The sequence below is a fragment of the Heterocephalus glaber genome, unplaced genomic scaffold (genome assembly GCF_053883595.1).
Source record: "Heterocephalus glaber isolate CG9 unplaced genomic scaffold, H.glaber_assembly_v1.0 deba00001757, whole genome shotgun sequence".
In the NCBI taxonomy this organism is placed as follows: domain Eukaryota; kingdom Metazoa; phylum Chordata; class Mammalia; order Rodentia; family Bathyergidae; genus Heterocephalus; species Heterocephalus glaber.
The window spans coordinates 3,959,487-3,982,374 of record NW_028258454.1 but is presented as its reverse complement, the minus strand read 5'-3'; the positions used below and the strand labels follow the sequence as shown (position 1 = coordinate 3,982,374).

The 22,888-nt window shown below is 40.7% G+C and overlaps 1 protein-coding gene across 4 annotated transcripts in view; it reads left to right on the top strand.

Moving 5' to 3' along the window:
• Iqgap2 (IQ motif containing GTPase activating protein 2) overlaps positions 1–22,888 on the top strand; it is a 284,128-nt gene that overhangs the window by 35,271 nt on the left and 225,969 nt on the right. For all 4 annotated transcript variants that reach the window (XM_004870168.4, XM_021248556.2, XM_087201158.1 and 1 more), the window contains one exon: positions 14,368–14,467. In XM_004870168.4, coding sequence (XP_004870225.1) covers positions 14,368–14,467 — 100 coding nt within the window. The remainder of the gene's footprint in view (positions 1–14,367; positions 14,468–22,888) is intronic.

The following is a 22,888-nucleotide window of genomic DNA, read 5'->3' as shown; positions in this document are numbered from 1 at the left end:
ATACTTCTGCTGCACAAATGCTGGCAGGCTGTCATGTCTGGCGTAGAAACAATGACTTAATTCTGAAATTGTCTTCCAGTCCTTTAAGGAACGAGTGACTGATACACAGAGAAAACTTGGCTGTGTGTTGTGGTCTGCAGTGGATACGTATTGCACAGGGATTTACGTACAGGAAGGTGGTCCAGTTCCCAGCCAAGAAAGGGATCCCTGCGGGAGATCAGCTGGGCCTCCCGACTGTAAGCGGTGGGCAGAGAAGCATGAATTATCTTGAAAGAGGTTGCTATCCTGGGTGTTATGTGCAGTTCCCCGGGCTTTGACATCAGAATCTGCAACCTTCCTGTCTGTCTTGTATTTATAGGAATATCCATTTTCCTAAACTTGGGTCTATCTACTTTCTGAGAGCAGCGGAGGAGCTTGGCATGTTAGAACAAAAAACACACAAGCCAAAACCAAACTGTTTGCAGCTTTGTCACCCTGGTGGGGTAAATTCTTTCCCACGAGAGCGCGTTCTCAGTGTATTTTGTATACTTTCCAAGTTGTTTACAAAATCATGGGCTGTGTGCATTCTCTTCAGCCTGCAGAGTTCTTGTGCACCTCACACACTCTTGCCAGTTCAACTCTCTCCCCACATCAGCCATTCCCTTGCTTTCCGCTCCCTGTGTAGTGACCAAAAAGAATAAACATGTGTTTGCTCTAATATAATAGGGGATCTCCAACACACAAAGGTCATTGAAACGAAAGCCAGGAGAGGTTTTATGTACAAACCAGCTCTGTAGCCTCCTTCACCCATCTTCGTCACAGGTGGCGCCATTAATACGTGACCGTCGCTCTGATAAGGGATTGTTGGTCATGTGAGACCACTGACAGTGTAGCATTTTATAGATGTATATGACCTCTGTGAGACCAAAGGGCTCAGCATGTTCAGTTCAAGTCCTGCAGCTTGGGCTTGGCCCCACGTGCTGTCCTTTATGACTTCTAACAAGTCCAGTCTCTTGCAAACCCTACACGTGGGCTGATGCTGATTTTCACAACCTGTTTAAAACCAGGGAAGCTTCTTGCTCATGGGAAGTAGCCTGATATGCTTTGGTCCAGAATATAATCGTGTGAAAATATATTCTTGATGCATGACTGTATTGTCACCATGTCCCCATCTGCATAGTATGACCCATTTGGGAGCAGAGTTTTTGGCGATATTTTAAAAACTGACTATCCTGAGTCATGTGTTAGTTCACAGTAACAAACAGCATATGCTTGCATTCATGGCATCCTTCTGTTCTCCAGCAGAACCTTCTATTTGTGTACGTTATATCAAGCTTCTCTTCTGAATAAAAGTTTCAATGTATATCGGTTCCTGAATGTGCCCCTGGAGCAGTGGCCTGCGAGCCTGCCTTTCCCCTTCATCATACAAGCTTGTTTTCATGTAAATCAGCAGTCTTGGTGCCCAGCCATGTGCGGCTCCCACCACCACCATCTGAAGTCTCAAAGTGAATTGGCTACTTGTTGGCTCCCTCTTGCTTCCCCGTACCATGCTCCCCTTCATCCTGTTCCTTCTTTTGCCAAAGCTTGTCCTTGCAGAGTGTCACTGTGCTTTCCTCTCCTCTCTCTGCATTAAGACACGGGAGGTTTTGTGTTTCCCCTGGATGGATTAAATACCCTGCGTTCTGCCTTATCGCCCCTTTCTCTGCCTTCTTGCTCGAGTTTCATTCTGGGCTGTCAGTTAGGCAGTTGGGCCTTTGATGAGAACATCCTGGCATTAGTCATCTTCTGATCACATCCTCTCTACTATCCTGAACTTCTGTGATTGTCTTTTTTTCGACAGTGAGGCTGACTAAATAGTCATCAGTCCTTCTGAGTGATCACAATCTCTTCTAGAAGTTCAGATGGATCAGCTAGATGCATGAAGGTCATCCTTTGCGCTGCACAGGCCTTAAAGGCTTTCTCTGATCAGGTTTTATTTTTCTGGAAATAAACATTAACAAATTTAAACTTCTGTTATTTTTCTGTTTTATTGATTTATTTTGAGTTAGGGTCTTGATGTGTTGCCCAGGCTGTCCTTGAACTTGCCATCCTCCCACCTCTGCCTCCCGAGTAGCCGGGAACACTGGCATGGTATGTGCCACCAAGTCCAGCTGATACTTTTGTTATTTCTGATATACACAAATGGAATATGTGTCAATAGTGTAGAGTATCTGGAAAATGTGTGAGACTAACAAGAAGGAGGAGACCCCAGAGATGACCACTTGGAAGAAAATTCTGTTACTGTTTGGTGTTCTCTTCTTGGCTTTCCCTCCTTAATCACAGTGCATCTAATACAAAATTATATACTTATTATAATTAAGTATATACATATATGTATACAAAAACAAGTTCACCATGTGCATATGTGCATGGGATTAAAGTTGTGCTTTTTTCAACTTAATATAATGTAAATGCATTCAATTTGCAAGCTGTATGGCAGATAAGTGCCAAAGCAACTGAGTGAAGGGACCATTGATTATCCTTGAAAAACTAGCTGAGGTAATTATTTTCTTCTTTGTTCTTCCTCCTCCTCTCCCCCTCCTCCACTATCAACATCTTCCTCTTCTTCCTTCTTTTGGTACTGTAGATTGAACCCAAGGCCTTTACACTGAGCTAGATCACATCTTCTTTTAAATTTTGAGACAGGGCCTCACTAAGTTGCTAAACTGCCCAGGTTGGGCTCCAACTTGTGATCCTTCTGCCTTAGCTTCCCAGCGTGCTGGGATTACAGGTGTGCACCACAATAGCCAGCTTTATTTTCCTAGTTATACATATCTAACAATATTTTACATTTTATAGCTTGCTTATTTCATAGTTGGTTATACCATGCCATTGTTAAATGATTTAAAATATGTATGATTTTAAATTACATTTTTAGAAAAAATATTCATATGGTACCCATTTTGCAAGTGAGGAAAGTGTCTAGTTAACTAGTGTCTGAGTGCAACACTGTTGAAAGCACACTTAACTGAAAGCCACACTCTGTTTCTGCTCAGCCACGCCCTTTTCTAACAGATGACCTTTATCAGATTAGGCAGAAGTTCACCTTTTAGGAGGCAGGGGCTGTAGAATGGAGGATGTCTGAGACTTTAAAAAAATGTTAAATTTTGTCAAATGTGTTCTCAGCATTTATTGATCATACGACTTTGTTTCACTGATGTTGTATATCACATAAATAGCTTTTTGTTTTTATTTGTTTTGGTCTTGTTACAATCCTTGCATTCCTGACATAGTCTAATTTGACAGTACTAAATATATCTTAATATTTTTTCCTTTGTTGGATTGTATTTGAGATTTCTGTATCTCTGAGAAATTAACCTTTAATTTTGCTTTTTGAACTTTCTTAAGATAGTAGCATTAATTTTATAGGGTTTCCATCAGGAAAAGTAAAGTCACATAAATCTCTGTGCTGATTAAGGAGAAACCTATCAGTAATACCATTAACAACACTCTCAGAAGAGATGGACAGCGGCAGGGCCAGTCACCGAGCATTTACGTGTTAAAGGCTGCAGCCCTTTAGCATAGTAGAAAGATCTTGAACTTTGGAATCAGTTGTTTCAAATCCCAGTTCTGCCATTTAACTGCCTTTCTGATCTCGGGTTGACCTTAGCCTGTATGACCTGGCTTCACTTAAGTTTGTTGCCAAAAGAAAAGTGGATAATATAGTTACTATCTCAAAGAGGGATGCAGGGATGGAGAGATGGCCCATATAAAACACTGGCCCTTACCTAGTGCTTACCAAGTGTTGACCCTTTCTGTCTGGTATTTCCACATGTGTATCACAAAGGGCTTACACTGATGAGAGGAGTAAGACAGTGGACTGTGAAACATATACAAAGGAAACAAAGTCCAGTGACATCCAGGAAGTTGTTTTGTTCTCTTATACTTATGTTTGAGCCATTTATGATTTTTTCTTTTCTCTTAACAATCAAGGAAAAATTAGACTAAAACTCATTATTCTATTGTCTCCTAAACTTCCAGCTTTATAGAAATATCTTCTGATAGTTTGTTCTTTTGGGGTAATTTTTGAGAGAAAGAAAGAGATTTAGCAGTGACTTTTACTCCTTGGGAATAAGCCAGTGGACTTTTGCTATTTAACTTAAGTCCATTTAACAGTTGTAAAATATCATTACTCCTATGGGATATTAAAGTTAGGTAAACATCTGGGTCTTTTAACTACTCATTATTTATAAAGAACAGTGGGAATCCTTTTAGGACTGGTTCTAAATAATTTGGGACATTTTACACAGATCATTTTAAGCATACAAAGTTCATACCCGAGTATTGAGCTGAGTTTCTGTCCCTTCCTGTAAAAAGAGTAGTAGCTCACTCAGACTGAAAATTTTAAAATTACCTTCTGTTCTTAGAGTTGAAACTTGAAAATTGGCCCTGGGAACTGGACATTCCCTCCTTCCTGACAGAGCTGGTGTTTGTGTGTGTGCGTGCGTGCGTGCGTGCATGTGTGTGTGTGTGTGTGTGTGTGTGTGTGTGTGTAGGAGCAGTCAGTGGGCAGATGGAATTTTCCCTGTGCTTTTCTGGTAGCAAGAAGCAGTTTGGTTTCCAGAATGTGTCTTGAAATTGTAATTATCTAAGAAATCCCAAACTTTAGAAACCATTACCTTTAATTCTTCTTCCAAATTGGACAGAGTCCTAGACAGAAGGCTTCCCCCATCCTGGCCTGCAGGCTGGTCCACCTCTGGACAATGTCTGGGCCATAACATCACCATGGCCCACTTCAGGTTTCTAGATTATGAAGAGAAGTTAGACATTCTTGTTCAGATTTGCACAGTGAATAACAATGAATTTCCCTTTGGTTTGTGAGAATCAGAAAGGAGTTCTTCCTCTGAAAAGCTGTCCTGGGTTTTGCCTTCTAGCCTTGGCAGAAACAGACAGACTGTACTTCAGTTCTTAGGTAGATGTTCAGTGGGGAGTGGTGGTGCATGCCTATAACCCTAGCACTCTGGGAGGAGGTTGAGACAGGAGGATCGCAAGTTCAAGCCCAGCTTGACCCTGTCAAGAGAGCAAGACCCTGTCTCAGAGTTTTTAAAAATTTAATTTGAAAAGAGTTAGGGATATAGCTCAGTGGGAAGGCCTGAGTTCAATCCCTAGTACTGCCAAAAAAAAAGAAAGAAAATTCATTGGAAGAAGTTTGGGGCCTTTTGTATGAAAGTAGGATTCTAGAAGTTACTTTCCTAGGTGGATCTCAATGCCATGTACATTGAAAGCACATTTTCAGAAAAGAGTCCAGTATTTTCATCAGTCCTGAACTACTTGCCTATTTTTTTTAATAGTTGTAACAAAGTTGTTGCTTAAGTCTTCTGGGCCCTGGTGACCTCACTGGCACAAAGAAGAGGCTGGAGGCCACTCAGCAACTCTAACCCTTGTTGGTAAACTTATAGCTTCAATAGAAATAGCAAATAAATACATGAAAAAATGTTCAACATCACTGGTCATTTGAGAGATGCAAATGAAAACAATGCTGAGATTCCACTTCACTTCAGAAAGAATGGCCGCAATCATGAAATCAACCAATAACAAATGCTGGCGGGGCTGTGGGGAAAGAGGAACCCTGCTCCACTGCTGGTGGGAGTGTAGACTGGTGCAAGCACTGTGGAAATCAGTATGGAGATACCTCAAAGAACTAGTACTGGAAGTCCCATTTGACCCCGCTATTCCACTGCTGGGGATCTTCCCCAAAGAATTAAAAGAATCATACCACAGTCATATATGTATGCCCATGTTCATAGCAGCACAGTTTGTAATAGCTAAAACTTGGAAACAGCCCAAATACCCATCAACTGGAGACTGGATAGAGAAAATGTGGTTTTTTAATAAAATGGAGTACTACTCAGCCATAAAAAGTGAGAAATTAGAGACATTTATAGCTAAATGGATGCACATTGAGGCAATACTCTTAAGTGAAATAAATAGGACACACATGAATAAATTCCGAATAGTTTCTCTGGTGTGAGAAATTGAAAGTGTAAATAAGGACTAAATGTATAATAGGTAATGTGAAATACGAAGAAAAGGGGCAAAGGGGAAGGAAGTGGGAGGGCTAGAGGAAAGGATAGAAGGGAATGGGATTAATATGAGAAAATGGAAAAATAGGAACAAAATCTTTGTAAACAGCAAGGAATGGAGGGGTTGAAGGGAGGGCTGGGCAAGAATGAAAAATAAGAACCAAGAGAGACTATGTAAAGGTGCAAATTTCCAATGATGAATGTCATTATATTGAATACCTAAAATGTCCCAATGATTAGAATGAATAATTGAAAATGTAAAATAGGAAGAAAAGGTCCAGAGGGGTAGGGATAATGGGAGGGGCAGGGGAAAGGAAAGAAGGGAAAGGAAAAATGATGAGAAATGGAAAAAATGGAAATAAAGTCTTTGTAAATAGGGAAGGGTGGAGGGTGTGAAGGGAGGGCTAGGAATGGGGAAAAAATAAGAACCAAGATGCATTATGTAAAGGTCCAATTCCCAATGAGAAATGTAATTGTGTTGTATACCTACAATGTACCAAAAAAAGAATTTAATAAAAAAACAACAACAAAACAAAACTTATAGCTTCAATGCAGATTACCTTATTTCCCAGTTGGAGAAGCTGTCTTCCTAATGCTGTGCTTGAAGATAATTTAGAGCTTCTCTTATTAAAGCAGGGGACCATAGTCCTTGACAGCCTTGTCTAACCTGAATAGCTGCCAAGGTTGCTTGTTGATTTATAGTTTGAGAAGTTCTTAGAAATATGCGGTGTGGGGGACAGATGTCAGGCGTGGTGTGGCATGCAGGCTTTAAATACAGTCCAGCGTCCTTAGCACCTGAGAAAGATGGCTGTGTTCTCCCTGGACAGTGGGCTCCTCAGGGCCTGTGCCTCCAAGCACAGGGTTGAGCACATCATTCTGCAGCCTTTACGGAGCACCTGCTACTTCCTTAGCCCTTGACAGGGGTATGGAAATGAGGGGACCCAAGGTCGTGTGCTCAGCGTCTCAGTGACTTGCTGACTCAACACAGCCTCCCTTGGCTTTAATGGGGTGAGAACCTCCATCCTTAAGAGTGCCTGTGCCTATCTACTGGGTTGCTAACAACTTCAGCCTTAGGTCTGCTTATTTTTAAAGAGAAAATTCAGTTTAGGGAAGTTTGATCATGGAGTCCTTTAAGATTCAAGTGGCCGTGAAATACTTCTCGACACTGGCGCAAAGCTAGAAGACTCACAGATTTAATTTTTTTTTAGAAAAACTACCTTTATTTTTTACTTCTTTTTCAGTTACATACTTTTAAACAGGGATGTGTTTCATTATTCAGACGTTCAGGCAATGTTGACTTCATTAGTGTTGACAGAAAAGAAGCATAAAAATTCAAAACATTGTTGGCCTGACCTGAACACACCTGCATTACCTACTGTTGACCAGTTTGTGTTGCTAAAAGACTTACTCCTTGGCATTAAAAGGGAGCACTTAAAAATATTGCTGAAAAGCAAATGTCTACACACTGGTCTTTGCAGCAAATAAGGGTATTTATATTTTAACATATTTAAGTCCATAATTGGATTAATATACACACCTTCTTAAGTATAAGGAGTTCAGATCTTATAAACAATGTACAGTCAGAAAAATCCTATTGAGACTAAGGGCCAGGAATTTAGTTCAGTAGTTCTACTGCTTGCCTCACAAGCACAAGGACCCGAGTTCAATCCCCAGTACAAAAAAAAAAAAAAAAAATCCTATTGAGAAAAAAACTAAATAGGCTTATGATAAGTAATACAGATATTGCGTGTATTTACAAATATCAGAGACACACAAATTTGGTCAAATACTGTAAAGAAAGAAGTGCTTTCAAAACAAAAATTAAATTTAAAAAAAAAAAAGAAGGAAGTGGTTTCACATTATGATGCCCAAAACATCCATTTAGCTTGCTCAAAACAAACAAAAACAAAAACTCAGTATGTAACTTCTGTAGTTTAAGACACTGTGCTAGTATAGAAAGACACAGAATGGAAACGATTGACCAAATTATACAGCGAATGTTTTCTAGGGTGAGTGTAGGTCTTGAAAATGAAGAAAAGATCACTCATAGGATTCAGAGCAACAATGATAAACAATGTCCTAATTTATGGTGTTCGTATGAGTGCCTAAATCATCAAAAACAATGCACTGAACATTTGGCTAGTAAGAAAAATAAGTTACAAAGTACAATTAAATCCTTGTAAATGTAATAATGAAAAAATGTGATTCATTTAATATATATTTTAAATGTTACCTTGAGACAATAAAAATAAATAAGCATGCCTGGGGGTACACACTTAAAGACAAATAAGGACTGCATGGAAGGAATAAGCAACAATTTCATAAATAAAAGAACATGATATTTGATCAAAATAATTTTCTTTCTAGCCAGTTTTTTTGTTCTGATCCTTCTTGAAAATTCTGGCCAGCAGAATGTGACAAAAGTACATCTGTGTCTTTGTGGCTTAAAACAAAGCATGCTCCTAAAGTGGAATGGGCTTCCTTTTTTACAGAACTGTTACATTGTTCATATGAAGGCACTTCAAAAGAGTATGGAGGCAAAGCACCTGACCCATTCTCTCCAAAATATCTTTCAATCATTACAATTATGCTAAAGAATAGGAAAATTCCAGAGAACTAGCACAGTTGAATACAAGCGAGTAATCTGCACAAAGGGCAACAGAGTGACCCAGTTTTTATTGCTGGAGGTCTTTCTTTTAATCAAAGAGCAAAATACAAACAGACACCATTGCATGGCACTTCCAAACGTTTTTGCTAAAGGGAAATGTGATTATTCAGCAATAGATTTCTGTGGGATCTCCTCTGGCTTTCACTTTATACCTTGCAACAAGGTTCACATTTATTTTCCTTAATGTAGTTTTTTTAAAAAACAACTTCACCATATATCACTTCTCAGTAAGTTCATTTCTTGCTATTAACATACATTCTTGTCTGGAAGCATAAAGTTACATTATACAAATATTTTTGTATTTTTAAAAAATAAGCGCTTTTGCCACTTCTGCAGCACTGTACTTCACATAGGGGTGCAACAAAAGCAGAGCTTGTATTTCCCACACTTCTTGTGATTCATTTTACCACCACCATCTCACAGATTGAGTTTATTAAAATCTTTGGCTTTAGTTCTGTCATCTTTCTATCCCATTCCCCTACCTCTGCCCAGGTTTTGGTATCTTGGAATCAGTTCTCTTCCTTCTGGTGCCTTCCTTAGAGTACAAATGTTGTCTCTGGTAATTGTTCCTCAAGCTCAGAAAACAGTATGTAGCCCCTTAGATGTTTTCCAGGCTAAGCAGTTTTTGGCTCCCCAAGAGGGCTCATTCGACAACCAGAGTGAATTCTTTACTGGAGGATATTCAGGATTCCTTGTAGAAATTTTGAGTCACACCGAATAATGTGTATTTGAAATACTAAACTGTGGGTGTATTTCTCTGAATTTATAATTCTTATCCTATTTCTAGTCTTCTCCTTTTCCTTAAAAAGGAATAATATTTTATAAAACCAGATTCCCAGTCCTGGTTTTGGTGACCCTTGCCAACCTTCCCTCTGATATATCCCCTCAATACAAACCTTTTATAATTCTGCAAACTTTTCAATTGTTAAGCTATGATAAAGACTCTGAGAGACTTTATGAGTCACACTTGTCCCTTGTGCCCAGCCCCTAGAGTGAACTGGCACGAAGGAGCCACTCAAATATTTGTGAACCAGTGAACGAATTCATCACACAGGATATGGTGGCCTCAGTGTCAGTGTATGAAGGTAGCACATAGCAGAGGTGAAATGTGACCATGTCAATGCCTTATCATCCGAAGACGCGGGTCTTGGGCCATTTTTTTTGTTTTGTTTTGTTTTTGGTACCAGGGATCGAACTGGAGTCCTTGCGCCTGCACAGCAGGTGGCAAAAACACTGAGCTAAATCCCTGGCCCACTTGGGCCATTTTGGTTGGATTTTGTGGTTGTTCTTTGGGAAATGAACACACATTTCTTTCCATCTTAACCTGAGTTTCTGTTTCAAAACTTCTCTACCAACTCATTTTTATTCTGCTCCTTAAGCCTCTGAGTATGCCCTATCATGAGATTTCCATAGACTGTAATTGTTTTAAAATACTGTCTTTTGGAAAATTCAGCTGATTGTGTGAATGGCATTTTGTGAATTGCTAATACTACAGAAAGCTGTTCTTCACCATGTCCTCATGCGTCTTAGCATTCGAGGCAGCAAATACAGATGAAATTTAGAGGAAATCACAATTAACTGAGTTGTTGTAAAATAAAGGAATCCTGGAGCCACTTGAATCACCCATTCCTTGAGTTTGGTGGTGAGCGTTGGTTTGGACCAGTATAGCACTGGGCTGTGATAGAGTCACGGTGGGTGGTGGTCCCTTTCCCTTGCTTGACCTTGGCTTCCTCATTTGTAAGAAAAAGCTAATGCCTATCTTTCAGGGTGATTATGGGAACCACACAATAACATATGGAAAAGTACTTCATAGGCAGTAAAGCCATGTCTCAGATGAATTATTAGTTCCTTGATGGCTCTTGAAATGGCAGGGCTGTTATCCACACCAAGGCTTTTATCAGAGGTCATTACGTAGTAAATGTTGAGTAATGCAGCAATATTTGCAGGCACCTCTGAGGCCCAGAAGCACCTGCTCTTGCTAAGACTTTCTCAAACTCATAACCTTGGCTTGCACCTTGACTATAGGTCTGGAAGGTGTCCTCACCATGGAAGGAAGGCGGGTGAGGCTGCAGTCTGAAGGGGGAAGGACCACGGCCAGGTGTGGAGGGTCAGAAGGGAAAGAAGAGCTGGGTCCATGGAGCCTGGAAGGGGGAAGAGTGTTTGTTCAGTTCACTGCCCTCTCCCTGGTGTTTTGACTCATACCTGCCATGCAGAACCTCGGAACTAAATATTAGTTGAGTGAAGTCTGTGTGGTAGTCCTGAGTCAACTCCATTGATGACCACAGCCTCTTTTATTCAGTATAAATAGGCAACTAAAATTGCTCCACATAGATATTTTGGGGTCCTTGTGTTTGCCTCTTCTGGTAAGAGATTATTTGTTTACCAGTTATTTTTGTAGGCCATGCAGCTTTTTCATGGAAGAATGCTGGAATACCCTGACAGATGTGTCTACTAGGCATTTGCTATTCAAGTATAAGAGGACTATGAGAGAGGGCATTTTGAGTAGGACAGGTTGAGCTGGGGTACTGAGACCCAGGCCCCTCTGTCTCTCTGTTTCTTGCCTGCCATGGGGTGACCAGGCTTCCTCTGTCATATGACTCCACTGTGATATTGTGTGCCGCCATAGGCCCAAAGCAGCAGGGCCAGGTGACCATGGACTGAAACCTGTGAAATTGTGAGCTGTGATAAACTTTTCCCCCTTATAAGTTGATCTTAGGTGTCTTGTTATAGTAACAGAAAGCTAACATAGTATGCTGGGTATCTTTTAAGAAAAGATTGGATAAGAAAATCATAGTTTGATTTAAAGTACATGTGTTGTGGGGTAATGGTTAGCTCATTTTGAAAGGATCACTAGTAGGTAATTTTCCCCCCAACATTTGAGTGCTATCTATCTATGTTAAGGAGCCACAACAGGTATGAGGGAAATGTGAAGTTGAATCAAAATAGAGTCCTTTCTTCAAAGAACTGCTGGTGTGGAGTGAGAGAATGGCAGCAGCAGTAGGATCATGTGTTAGAAAGATGTGTCTGGTGGCAGTGGTGGATGTGGGGAGAGGCCTGAGCACAGACCCCTGTCACAGAGTTGGGAAGAGAGATGCGGAGCGCCTGGACTCTCCCGTGGAGGTCAGGAGGAGATTGTCTGGGAGCTTCTTCAGGTCGTGGAAATGAGATGACTCTCTTAAAGTTTAGATCCAGTTGAGTTTTTTTAAAGAAAAGGAAGATGCTTTTGACAAATATAAATCTGTGTTTTCCTTTAGTGGCATCATTGGTCTGGACCAGAGTCCCCTGTTGAAGGAATGGAGTTACAGTGGGAAACTGGGAGTGGTAGGAAGGCAATGGGAACACAGATGGGGAGTAGGGTGGAGCCCCCCCCCCCGCTCCTATGGGTACTGCTTCTGTCACAGAGCAGCTTCCACACCCGCTCCTGTAGGCTCCCACCTCCTCCTTGCCACTTCCCTTTCCTCCTCACCCACATACAGAGACATTGTCCAGATCCTCCTACACTCTACTCCACTCTGTTCAAATGTTCCTGGCCTCAGTGTTTCTGCTCTTTGCCAGGTAAATGGCCGCTCGGCCTGTGTGTCTGACTGGAAAGTTGGGCAGAAACTTGCCTCAGAGAGTCAGGAGGCCCAAATGAGAAACACACAGTAGACGCACTGCCTGAGGTCTTGAAATAAAGACAGTACTTACTAAGGAAGAATCCAGGCTGTGTTTCTGTGTGGTGTGAGAAACTGAAAGTGTAAATAAGGACTAAATGTATAATGGGTAATGTGAAATAGGAAGAAAAGGGGCAAAGGGGAAGGAAGTGGGAGGGCTAGGGGAAAGGATAGAAGGGAATGGCATTAATATGAGAAAATGGAAAAATAGGAACAAAATCTTTGTAAATAGGGAGGACTGGAGGGGTTGAAGGGAGGGCTGGGCAAGGGTGAAAAATAAGAACCAAGAGAGACTATGTAAAGGTGCAAATTTCCAATGATTAATGTCATTATATTGTATACCTAAAATGTCCCAATGATTAGAATGAATAATCGATAATGCAAAATAGGAAGAAAAGGTCCAAAGGGGTAGGGGTAGTGGGAGGGGCAGGGGAAAGGAAGGAAGGAAAAGAAAAAATGATGAGAAATGGAAAAAATGGAAATAAAGTCTTTGTAAATAGGGAAGGGTGGAGGGCGTGAAGGGAGGGCTAGGAATGGGGAAAAAATAAGAACCAAGATGCATTATGTAAAGGTCCAATTCCCAATGAGAAATGTAATTGTGTTGTATACCTACAATGTACCAATAAAAGAATTTAATTAAAAAAAAAAAAGACAGTACTTACTAAGGAAGAATCCAGGCTGTGTTTCTGTGTGGATGGCATTCTGCCGTATTTTATATAGCTGTGAGTTCACTGTACCCTCTCGTTTGAGTTCTCTGAGAGTTCAGAGTTGGTTTTAGCTCTTGAGCATTTAGCATTGCACTTACTTCTGTAAGAGTTCAAAATGTTCCCTTCGTTCCTTTTGTCCTCCATGGTGCGTGCTGTTGTTGGCTTCTCACCAGCAGGGCACTTAGTGTGGCTTTCCTGGAGATGGATGGGTAACCTCTTGTCCTTACCTCTTCTGCTTGGTACAGGGTCCCACTTGTGATAGTGCCTGGCTGGATCTGGCAACTGGGAAACACAAAAGCAAGCATTGACTGTCCTCCCCTGCCCCCCACCCCACCCCATCTTCATTAGATGAGTGATCTGATCTAACAAACTAGAAACAAAACTGGTTTTATAACTGTTGGAATTAAAGTTCAGAACTGAGGTGGAAAAGGGGTCTTTTTATGAGAAAGAACTGTTGTGTGAATAAGCAGAGCAGAGCTGGCTGAGGGACAGCTGGATGCTATGGCGGTTGAGAGCAGAGAAAGTACAGTCAGGAAATGGGAGCTGCGCTCTCCACAGAAGAGCAAGGCTCAAGTGTTGAAGTTTACAGACCAGGCTTGTACAGGAGTAAGGGGTGCAGGTGTGACAGCTCAACCCATGTCCTGTCTCCATTGCGTTTGTCTCATGGACACTCATTGAGCAGAAAGATTAGCCTTGTGAATGGGTAAGTCCTAGACACTTTGGCAGCTCTACAGTGGGCTTGGTCAGTCTCTTGGCTTGGATGAGAGGAATTGAGCTCCTCATTGGGAAAACATAGGTACTTGTGGGTTTTTGCACATCCCAGAGTTTGTGTGCTTCTGAGCTCAGCCGCTCAACAGGTCTGTGGTCCTGGTAAGAACAGTTGTCACCAGTAGACTGGGCTCTAGCAGGTTTGATACTGCTGAGATCCTCTGGCATTACCTCTGTGAAACCTAGTCACTGCTCTCTGTCATTTTGTAATTTCAACCCTTTCTCCAGTCTTGCTTTTTTTGGTTGTTGTTGTTAGAAATACTGTAATGCAAAGGCAAATATCTTTCTACACTCGGTGTTTCAGTACCCCTGTTTCTGAATGTTCAGTGTTGAAGCTCATATGAGTTTAACTTTTCTTCTGTTTTTTTTCTTGTGGTGCTGGGGATGGAAACCAGAGCCTCCTGTAGTGAAACATGCACTGTACCACTGAGCTACACCTCCCACCTGAGCTCTTTCTGCTCGGTGTCTCAGTCTTGGTGTTTATTGGATGACACTGCCCTGTAATAATGTGTTGTGTCCTCTGTTTCTAGCTATTGTGGATGATGAAAGGCTTTCTGCAGAGGAGATGGATGAGAGGAGACGGCAGAACATCGCTTATGAGTATCTGTGCCACCTGGAGGAAGCCAAGAGGTAAGATCAGACTCAGTGACCACCTCTCAGAGCTAATCTCAGGGGTAAGGGTGTGGGTTGGGTGGGCAGAAGGGACTCCAATGGACCAGCAGTTCTAAAGAGTTGTCAGCATTGAGGGTGGCCAGGGAGAGACTCTTGGCCTGCAGTGAGTGATTTTAATTTGGAAGTTCCCATGCCAGGTGAGTGGGCATGGGGTGACCCCTCCACACTTCACTCCATCCTCACCCGAGCTGGGTGCAACTGCACTTGCCCACACCGATGTGGCTCTACTTCTAATAACTCATTTGTACTCTTGTTGGTAGCAGGCTTATGAGAAAAGAGAAGAACCATTGCTTGCAAATGGCCAGGCAAATTTGAGAAAAAATTGCCATCACAGTCAAGGTCAAGGCACAAGGGAGGAAGTGTTCATTTCCCAGAGTCTCCCAGGAAACTGCTGAGCAAATTCCAGATTGTGTCAAACTCTTCGTCTTACTTGCTTGCATATAGGGAAGCAGCCATGACTGAAGTGAGGTTCCTTTGCCCCAAAAGCCTCCTCAGGTCTGCTGCTCACCCTTGCTGCAATGATGATAAATGCCCTGTAGGACAATAGCAGATCGGGCTGAAGTCCATGGGTCACTAAGCTGAGTGTAGGTTTATGACAGCAGTCTCCTCCTTAACCTGTGGGTGTGTGGCCACTTAGGGTATTTTGTCTCTAAAATCGCATTGACTCTTTCAGACTCTTCTGATTAAGTCAGTGTTGGGTTCTTCAAGGAGAAAGTAAAGATAAAGAATCCTAAGTGCAAATATTTTATCAAGGGACTCCAGAGAACTTTGTCCCTGGCTGGATAAATACATTATCCAGGTGTGTTACAGTTTGAGTCAGTGCTTCAAATGAAAAGGGGCTCTGTGTGGGAGCAACCATATCATTTCATGGGCAAATGATACATTCCAGTCTTCTTATCCACACAGAAAATAAACAATTAAATGGTCATTGGTGTTAATTATCTCTGATCACTGATAAATGACTATCTCCAGAGTTAGAATTACCAGGATTTTAATAAATATTTTGTAGAGCACTACTCAGTGATACATGCCCTAATTTGGCATCAAAATTGTTTACAGGGGGTTTTTCAGTGTTGTTTACTATTCTCAGAATTGTAACTTCCTATAAGCTCTAGTGACCAAGTCTTTTTTTTTTTTGGTACTGGGGATCGAACTCAGGACCTTGCGCTTGGGAGGCAGGCTGCGGAACCACTGAGCTAAATTCTTGGCCCAAGTGACCAAGGTTTAAAGGTTGTTTAAATATCTGCGAAGCCTACAGTTAAGTTGCAGGATGCTAAAGATTCCCTAGCAGTCTAAGATTGTTGAAAACATGCCTTTAGTTAAGTTATTGGAAAAATTTTGATAAAGAGAGTGATTCATAGACGTTCAAGAGAATTGTACTGTGAATGAAAAAGTTTGAGAGTTAGTGGAAACTTCCTTTTCCATACACTTCACATCAAAGCTTTTGGCTTTTCCTTCCTTCCCTCCCTCCCTCCCTCCCTCCCTTCCTTCTTTCCTTCCTTCCTTCCTTCCTTCCTTCCTCCCTTCCTCCCTTCCTCCCTCTCTGCCTCTCTCTGTCCCTCCCTCTCTCTCTCCCTCTCTGTCTCTCCCTCCCTCTCTCTCTTTCTTTTTTATTCTTTCTTTCAAAGTGAGAAAGCATATCATGTAGGGGGCAGGTATATGATCAGGAGTTGGTAGACCAGATTTCTTATTCTCAGCTCCACCACCACTTATGAGCTGTGTGGTGACCTTGGACCGGTCACTGGACCCATGGGGAAGTCCAGGCTTGCCACCTCCGTAAGTGGAATGATAAAGACAATACCACCACCTGCTCTACTGGCTTCGTGGACCTTTCCGAAATAGCAGCTAAAGAAGGCAGAAGCATGAGCTGGCATGGTGGTGTGTGCTTGTGACTCTAGCTGCTCGGGAAGAGGGGCAGGAGGATTGCAAGTTTGAGGCCGGAGTGGGCAACGTAGTGAGACCCTGTCTCAAAATAAAGTAACTGGCTGGAGATGCAGGTCAGCAGTAGAGTGAGTGCCCAGTGTGTGTGAGGTCATGAGTTCCATCCTAAGAGAGGGAGGGAGGGAGAGAGAGAGAGACAGAGAGAGAGAGGAAAGAAAGAGTCAGGAAGGGAAGGGAAGGGAAGGAAAGGAAAGGTGGAAGGAAGGAAGAAAAAAGAAGGTGAAAATATTCTGCCAACTATAGTGTCAAGCAGCTGTATGGTGAGAAGCACAGTTCTGTCTACAGTATGTCAAGGCGGTATAAGTGTGGCCTGAAAGCTTTCCATCTTTTCTAGTATTTTTGAAATTTGGTACTGTATTTGAATTTTACTTTAGAAAGTCACCCTAACAATGACCCCAGGTTCTTTGAAGAAGGCTTCCCTAGCAACAGTTTCTTTAAAAGAATAGACTGTGAAAATAGAAGGTTTTCCCTCTAAGATGACTTTTCATAATTTATAAGGAGAGATTAAATGTCATGTATATTTGTGAATCATTTATTAAGATGTAAACACTTTTTTGGTCACTGAGTACATAAAATATATGACAACTACTAGATATATAGTGTACTGTGATTTTAAGAAAGCACAGTGTAGAGAAACCACATGTTTGGAACTCAAGAAATATTGTATGTAAAGGAGCGAGTTATTCTCTGTTCAGATTATTAAAAGGTTTTTCCCATGATTCTTAACACAGTTTTATTGCCTTCAGGATTTGTCATATGGGGTTTATAATCCACTATGTGTTTGTATTCATATGAGTATAGTTGCTTAGCATGTTGAGTTTCTACAAAATGGTGCACTTGTAATGTGTGTGTTCATCCAGAAACTCTTCATTGCTTCTGATTTCAGTTGAAATGACTTTGGTACACTTTGACCAGCAATGTATTCCTTTTAGATTTGTGCCCTTTTTTTTCTTTCTGGAAGTGAGAATTGGAAAGTATCTACTTCATATACCCTGTAACTCAGAATTTTCAAAAGTTTAGAATTGTAATATTCCAATATATCTTTAATTTTGGTTTTATTACTTTCAAGATTTGGGGATAATAGACTATTTAAAAGTTCCTTTATTCAAAGTGGCTATAACTACTGACATTACAAAAATAAAAAGGATTGCAATGGAATACTGTAAACAATCATTTGTGAGACCCTTTCTCAAAAAAAAAAAAAAAAAGAATAAAATGCTCAGGATTACAATGAAAAGAAGTACAAGACTTGAAACTGAAAACTGTGAAACATCGCTGAAAATTTAAAGTCAGCTAAATAAATGGAAAGACACCCCATTTTCATGGATTGGAAGACAGTATTAAGAAAGTAGTGCTCTCTGAATTGTTCTCCAGATTCAGTGCAGTCCAGCAGAATTCCAGCTGCATTTTTTTCAAAGCAAAATTTAGAACCTAATCCAAAAATTCCTATGGAAATGCAGGGGATATAGAATAGTCAAAATAGCCTTGAAAAGGAAGACTACAATTAGACAGCTCATATTTCCTAATTTCAACACTCACAAAGCCACCCTAATCAAGACAGGATGGTGTTGACAGGAGCATGTACAGAAGATAAATGGAAGAGAGTTGAGGCTCCAAAAATGGCATCTGACACTATGGTTAATTGATTTTCAGCAGGGGAACTGAGGCAATCCAATGGGAGAAAAATAGTCTTTTCAACGAAAGATCCCTCATTATCCATGGGGATAAAAATAAATTTGTACCGCACTTGACACCGTACATAAAAGTTATCTTAAGCACTTAACAGTTTACCCCTGCTGTCACTTGAGCAGCATATTTGTTTACATACTGACTATCCTGAGTGTCTCTCAGGCAGGTGTCATTCCAACCAGTCAATTCTTGTATTGAATAAATTTGGTAAAGTTATCATTTTTATATTTCCTGTTACATTATCTTATAAAAATTAATGAAAAAATACCATTTTCAGTCACCCTGTATTTAAATAATTGCACTGGAAAATGGTTAAAATGGACTATTAACTTCAGTGTGAGAGGTACAAGTATAAATCTCTTAGAAGAAAACATAATAAATCTTTGTGAATGTGGTGTAGGCAGTGATTTCTGAGATACAATACCCAAAACAAAATGACAAAAGAAAAATAAGTAAATTGGACATCATAAAAATTGCTTTTTTCTTGGTACTGAATTATCAAACCCAGGGCCTTGTGCATGCTACCATTGAGCTATACTTCCAGACCGTTTTATTCTGTGTTGACACAGGACTTTGCTGAGTTATCTAGACTGTCCTCAAATTTACGATCCTCTTGCCTCAGCCTCCCAAGTAGCTGGGATTACAGCCGTGTGCCACCATACCTGGCTTAAAACCTTTTTTGAGTTAAAAGATACAGTTGTGCCTTGGTTTATGACCTTAATTTGTTTTAAGATTTGGGGAAAGATCGCCATGTTTGTGTTTACATGGGGAAGATGGATGTGGTCGTGTTTGTCATCCAATGCCGAGTTTGCCAATGGAAGCAAAATTTTGCTGGATGCTTTCGTTTGCGAACCTCATTGTTGCAAACGGAAGCGTTCGTGAACTGAGGCATTACTGTACAAGGTAGAAGAAAGTGAAAAGGCAATTCATATATCTGATAAAAGATCAACACCCAAGATATCTGAAAAATTCTTACAACTCACATTAATAACCTAACTTTAAATTCAGCAAAAGTTCTGAATAGATTTCTCCAAAGATAAACAAATGACCAATAAACATATGATATTACTCAACATCATTAGTCATTAGGTAACTACAAATCAAAACCACAATAAGATATTATTTCATACCCACTAGGATAGCTATGATGTAAAAGATGAATTATAATGAGTATTGCTAAATATGTGGAGAAATTGGAACCCTCATATGTTGCAGCTTGGATTGTAAAATGTTGCAGCTACTTTAGAAATAGTCTGGAAGCTCTTCAAAAAATTAAACATAGAATTGCCTTATTACCCAACAATTTCACTTGCAGTATATTCTCAGTAACATCGAAAATCTGTGTTCACAAAACTTGTACACAAATGTTTAAGGAGGCATTCTTCATATGAGTAAGAAGTGGAGACAACCCAAACATCTATCACTAATGAATTAGTAGATAAGCAAAACATGATACATCTACCCAAAGGGACGTTATTCAGCTGTAAAAGATGAAGTACATACCCCCACAAGGACGAACATCAAGACTACTATGCTAAATGAAAGAAGGCAATCACAGAAAGGCCACATATTATATGAAATGCCCAGAACATGCAAATCTATTGAGGTGAAGTGGATTAGTAAGGCTAGTGGAGGGGAGGAGGATGGATAGCTGCTGTGGGTATGGGGTTTCTTTGTGAGTTAACAAAAATGATGGTGGTGATGGTTGCACAACTCTAAAAAACATTAAATTGTGTATTTTAAAAGGTGAATTATATGGCTATTCAAACCTATTATTTCTTCTTTAGATCATAGCTTACTGTTGCAGAGAATCTTTCTTTGGCCTCCCCAATGCAAGTCAAATTCACCTATTAGAAGATCTCATGGCATTGTGTCTGTTGCATATTTGAAAGAACAACTAAATGTTCAGCACTGGATTACTATCATTTGTTGTTAAAAATAGTTGGCAATTTGCTGTGCCCAGTGTGTTTTGGCTGTTGAGGGTAAAGAATAAGATATGAAGTAGATTTCTTAGACAAGATTCTAGAAAGCTGGCCAACCTAGAGGTAAAACTCACTGTAAAATTAAGTATGTCTTATTGGAAAATTCTATATTGCAGTTAGATTATGCAAGTCCTTTATTTGTGACCCAGTGTATTATGAAGCTGGAAATTGGCAATGCCTCATTAAACCCATAGTGAATTAGAAAACACATCGCTGAACAAATGAATCAATGAAGAAAGAGGTAGGCTGTGTATTAGGATGGCTTTTGGTCTGAAATTATTGCTTCAGCTTCATAGAATTATGGAGTCTGGGTATATGTCATAGTACTGCCATGAATGCCATCAACTTAAAGGAGGAGGTGTTTACTTTGGCTCATGGTTTCAGAAATTTCAGTGCTTTGGGTCTGTGGTGGCACAGAATGTCATGACAGGGAGTGCCTGGTAGGGAAGATCTCTTCACTTCACGGTGGCCAGGAAGCAAAGAGAGACAGGAAGAGGTGGGTGGGGCCCCAGTATCTCCTTCAAGAGCGCACCCTAATGATGTAACTTTCACTAGGCCTGATGGTGATCCTCTCAAAGGTTCTACCACCTTCCAGTCTTGCCACAGGCTCGGGACCACCTGAGCCACATCCTCTAAGCTTTCTCAGTGGTGTTGGCAGAGTCCAGTTCTTGACAAGCTTTTGGACTGTGGACCTAGATCCTTGGTGCTGTGAGAAAGAGTTTTTCCTCAGTTGTTTGCCATAGGGTCTCTCCCTAGGGCAGCTCCCAGCATGGTGGCCAGCTTCCAGCAGAGTGAGCAAGTGAGAGGGCAAGATGGAAGCCAGAGTGATTTTATAACCTAGTCTCAGGAGGAATGTGCATTATGTTTGCTGTATTTTATTCATTGGAATCAAGTTACTAAATCTGGGCTATGCTCAAGGAGAGGGGATTATGCAAGGGTAAGAATTCAAAAGGGAAATCACTGGAAGCTGCCTTCTACATGATGCTTTCATATCCTTTTGAAATTGACCCCAGAAAGGGTGCTTTGGTGGGAAAATCCTTTTTGTTACTGTCGGAACCCCAACCAGAAATTTAATGATATCTTCAGCTGAATGGTTATGGTAATAAGATTATCGCTGCCTTGATTGTTTGTGAGGTTTTTGTTCCATTTTGGGGGTGCTAGGGATTGAACCCAGGACTTCATGCATGTTAGGCCCTTGGAGCTGCACTCCCAGCCCTGAGCTGTGTTAAACTAAGCTTTCCATTCTTCTGTAATTTGCAGTAATACTAAATTAACTTTTAGTTTTTCTTTTCAGATATCCCTGGGAGCTAGATTTCTAGGTTCATTGCTTTGGAAATTTTGCTGAAATGAGGCTGTTCTCAGACAAGTGTGCTTGCTACTCATGTGGGCTCTGAGAGAGCCTGGATGTCAGAAATTTCACTGTTTAGAAAAATTACTCCTTTAATTTAAAAAATAGTATCATTGAGTAGATTTCTTACTAATCCAGGTAAAATATATGTGAATAATGCAAATGACTGTATTTTAAGAAATTCAGTTCTTCAGTTTCTGCGGACAATTGTGCAAAAAATTTGAGATAGAGTTCTCTTTGAAAACTCTGGGTTGCAGAACTGACTCCACCTGGAAGTGTTATGAAGGTCAGAACACAGGAGAGGGAATCTTGGCAAGAACTGGAGAGGGCGTTTGCAAATTGTAGTTGAGCAAGTAGTTATGAATGGGCTTCTATTGTGTCTCCCAAAGAAAGTTCCTGTAACACATTCCTTTTTTTAAGGAAAGAGAAAATGCATACAGATCTTTAGCTGTGCTTACTTTTTCTGTCCTAACTTTGAAAATAAACAAAGCAGAAAATCCTTCCCTTGGTGATAGGCTTGTCTAGAAATATTATCTTTAAAGAGCTCTGTATGTGAGCCAAACTGTTCTTTGTATGGATATGTCTGGGACAGTTTTGTATGTGCCCTGGAAAGAAATCAAAACATGGGTATGATTGCCTTTGAGTCTGTGTTCACAACTCAGATACCAAAAGGACACCTTGACTAAATCAAATCTCAAGCTCAGGCCTAGCTTAATAGAGAGTGAGAGAATCAGGTTCAAAAGAAGAATTGCTTCAACTGTTTAAGCAAGAGAAAGCCATGAGTGTGGTTTGGCTTAACAATGAATAATGATTATTTTTTTAAAAAGAGCAAAAGAAAACTTATGCCTGGGGAACTTACAGAACCCACTGCATTTCCTCTTCCTGATGTACCTCACTGTCCTTGTCCCTGTGGACATTACACATGGATGTGCTCAGAAACAGTGCTGATAACTACTCAGACTCCAAGGGACATATCTTTCTTGGTAATCAACCCATTAAGAGATCTGTTGTTGCTCTACACAACATGCTACATTATAATGAATTTCTTAATTGTATTTTCAAAACATAAACAGCTTTTATGTTTCCGTGGTAACTGCATTATTCTTCCGTTCCTCCCCTCCATTGTCCAAGGGGAGTCGGATAAAGTGTGGAGTTGCTTTGTGCAGCCCTTTGTAGGCAGGGGGCCCTCTCAGGACTGGCCTTGTGTAAGGGCTGTGTCTGGGGACTGGCTTGTTAGGGGCTGCTTCCAGCCAGTGCACCTCAGGAGCCATAAAATGAGCAATATGTGTCTGAGGGTAGAACTAGCTCCCTGATCTCATTAAGAAGAGAGTTTTGGGGAAGGACCTTGAATTAAGCTCTAAGGAACAGAAATAGGGGTCTACAAGAAAAATCTTTCAGAGACAGAAGACACAATGAGCA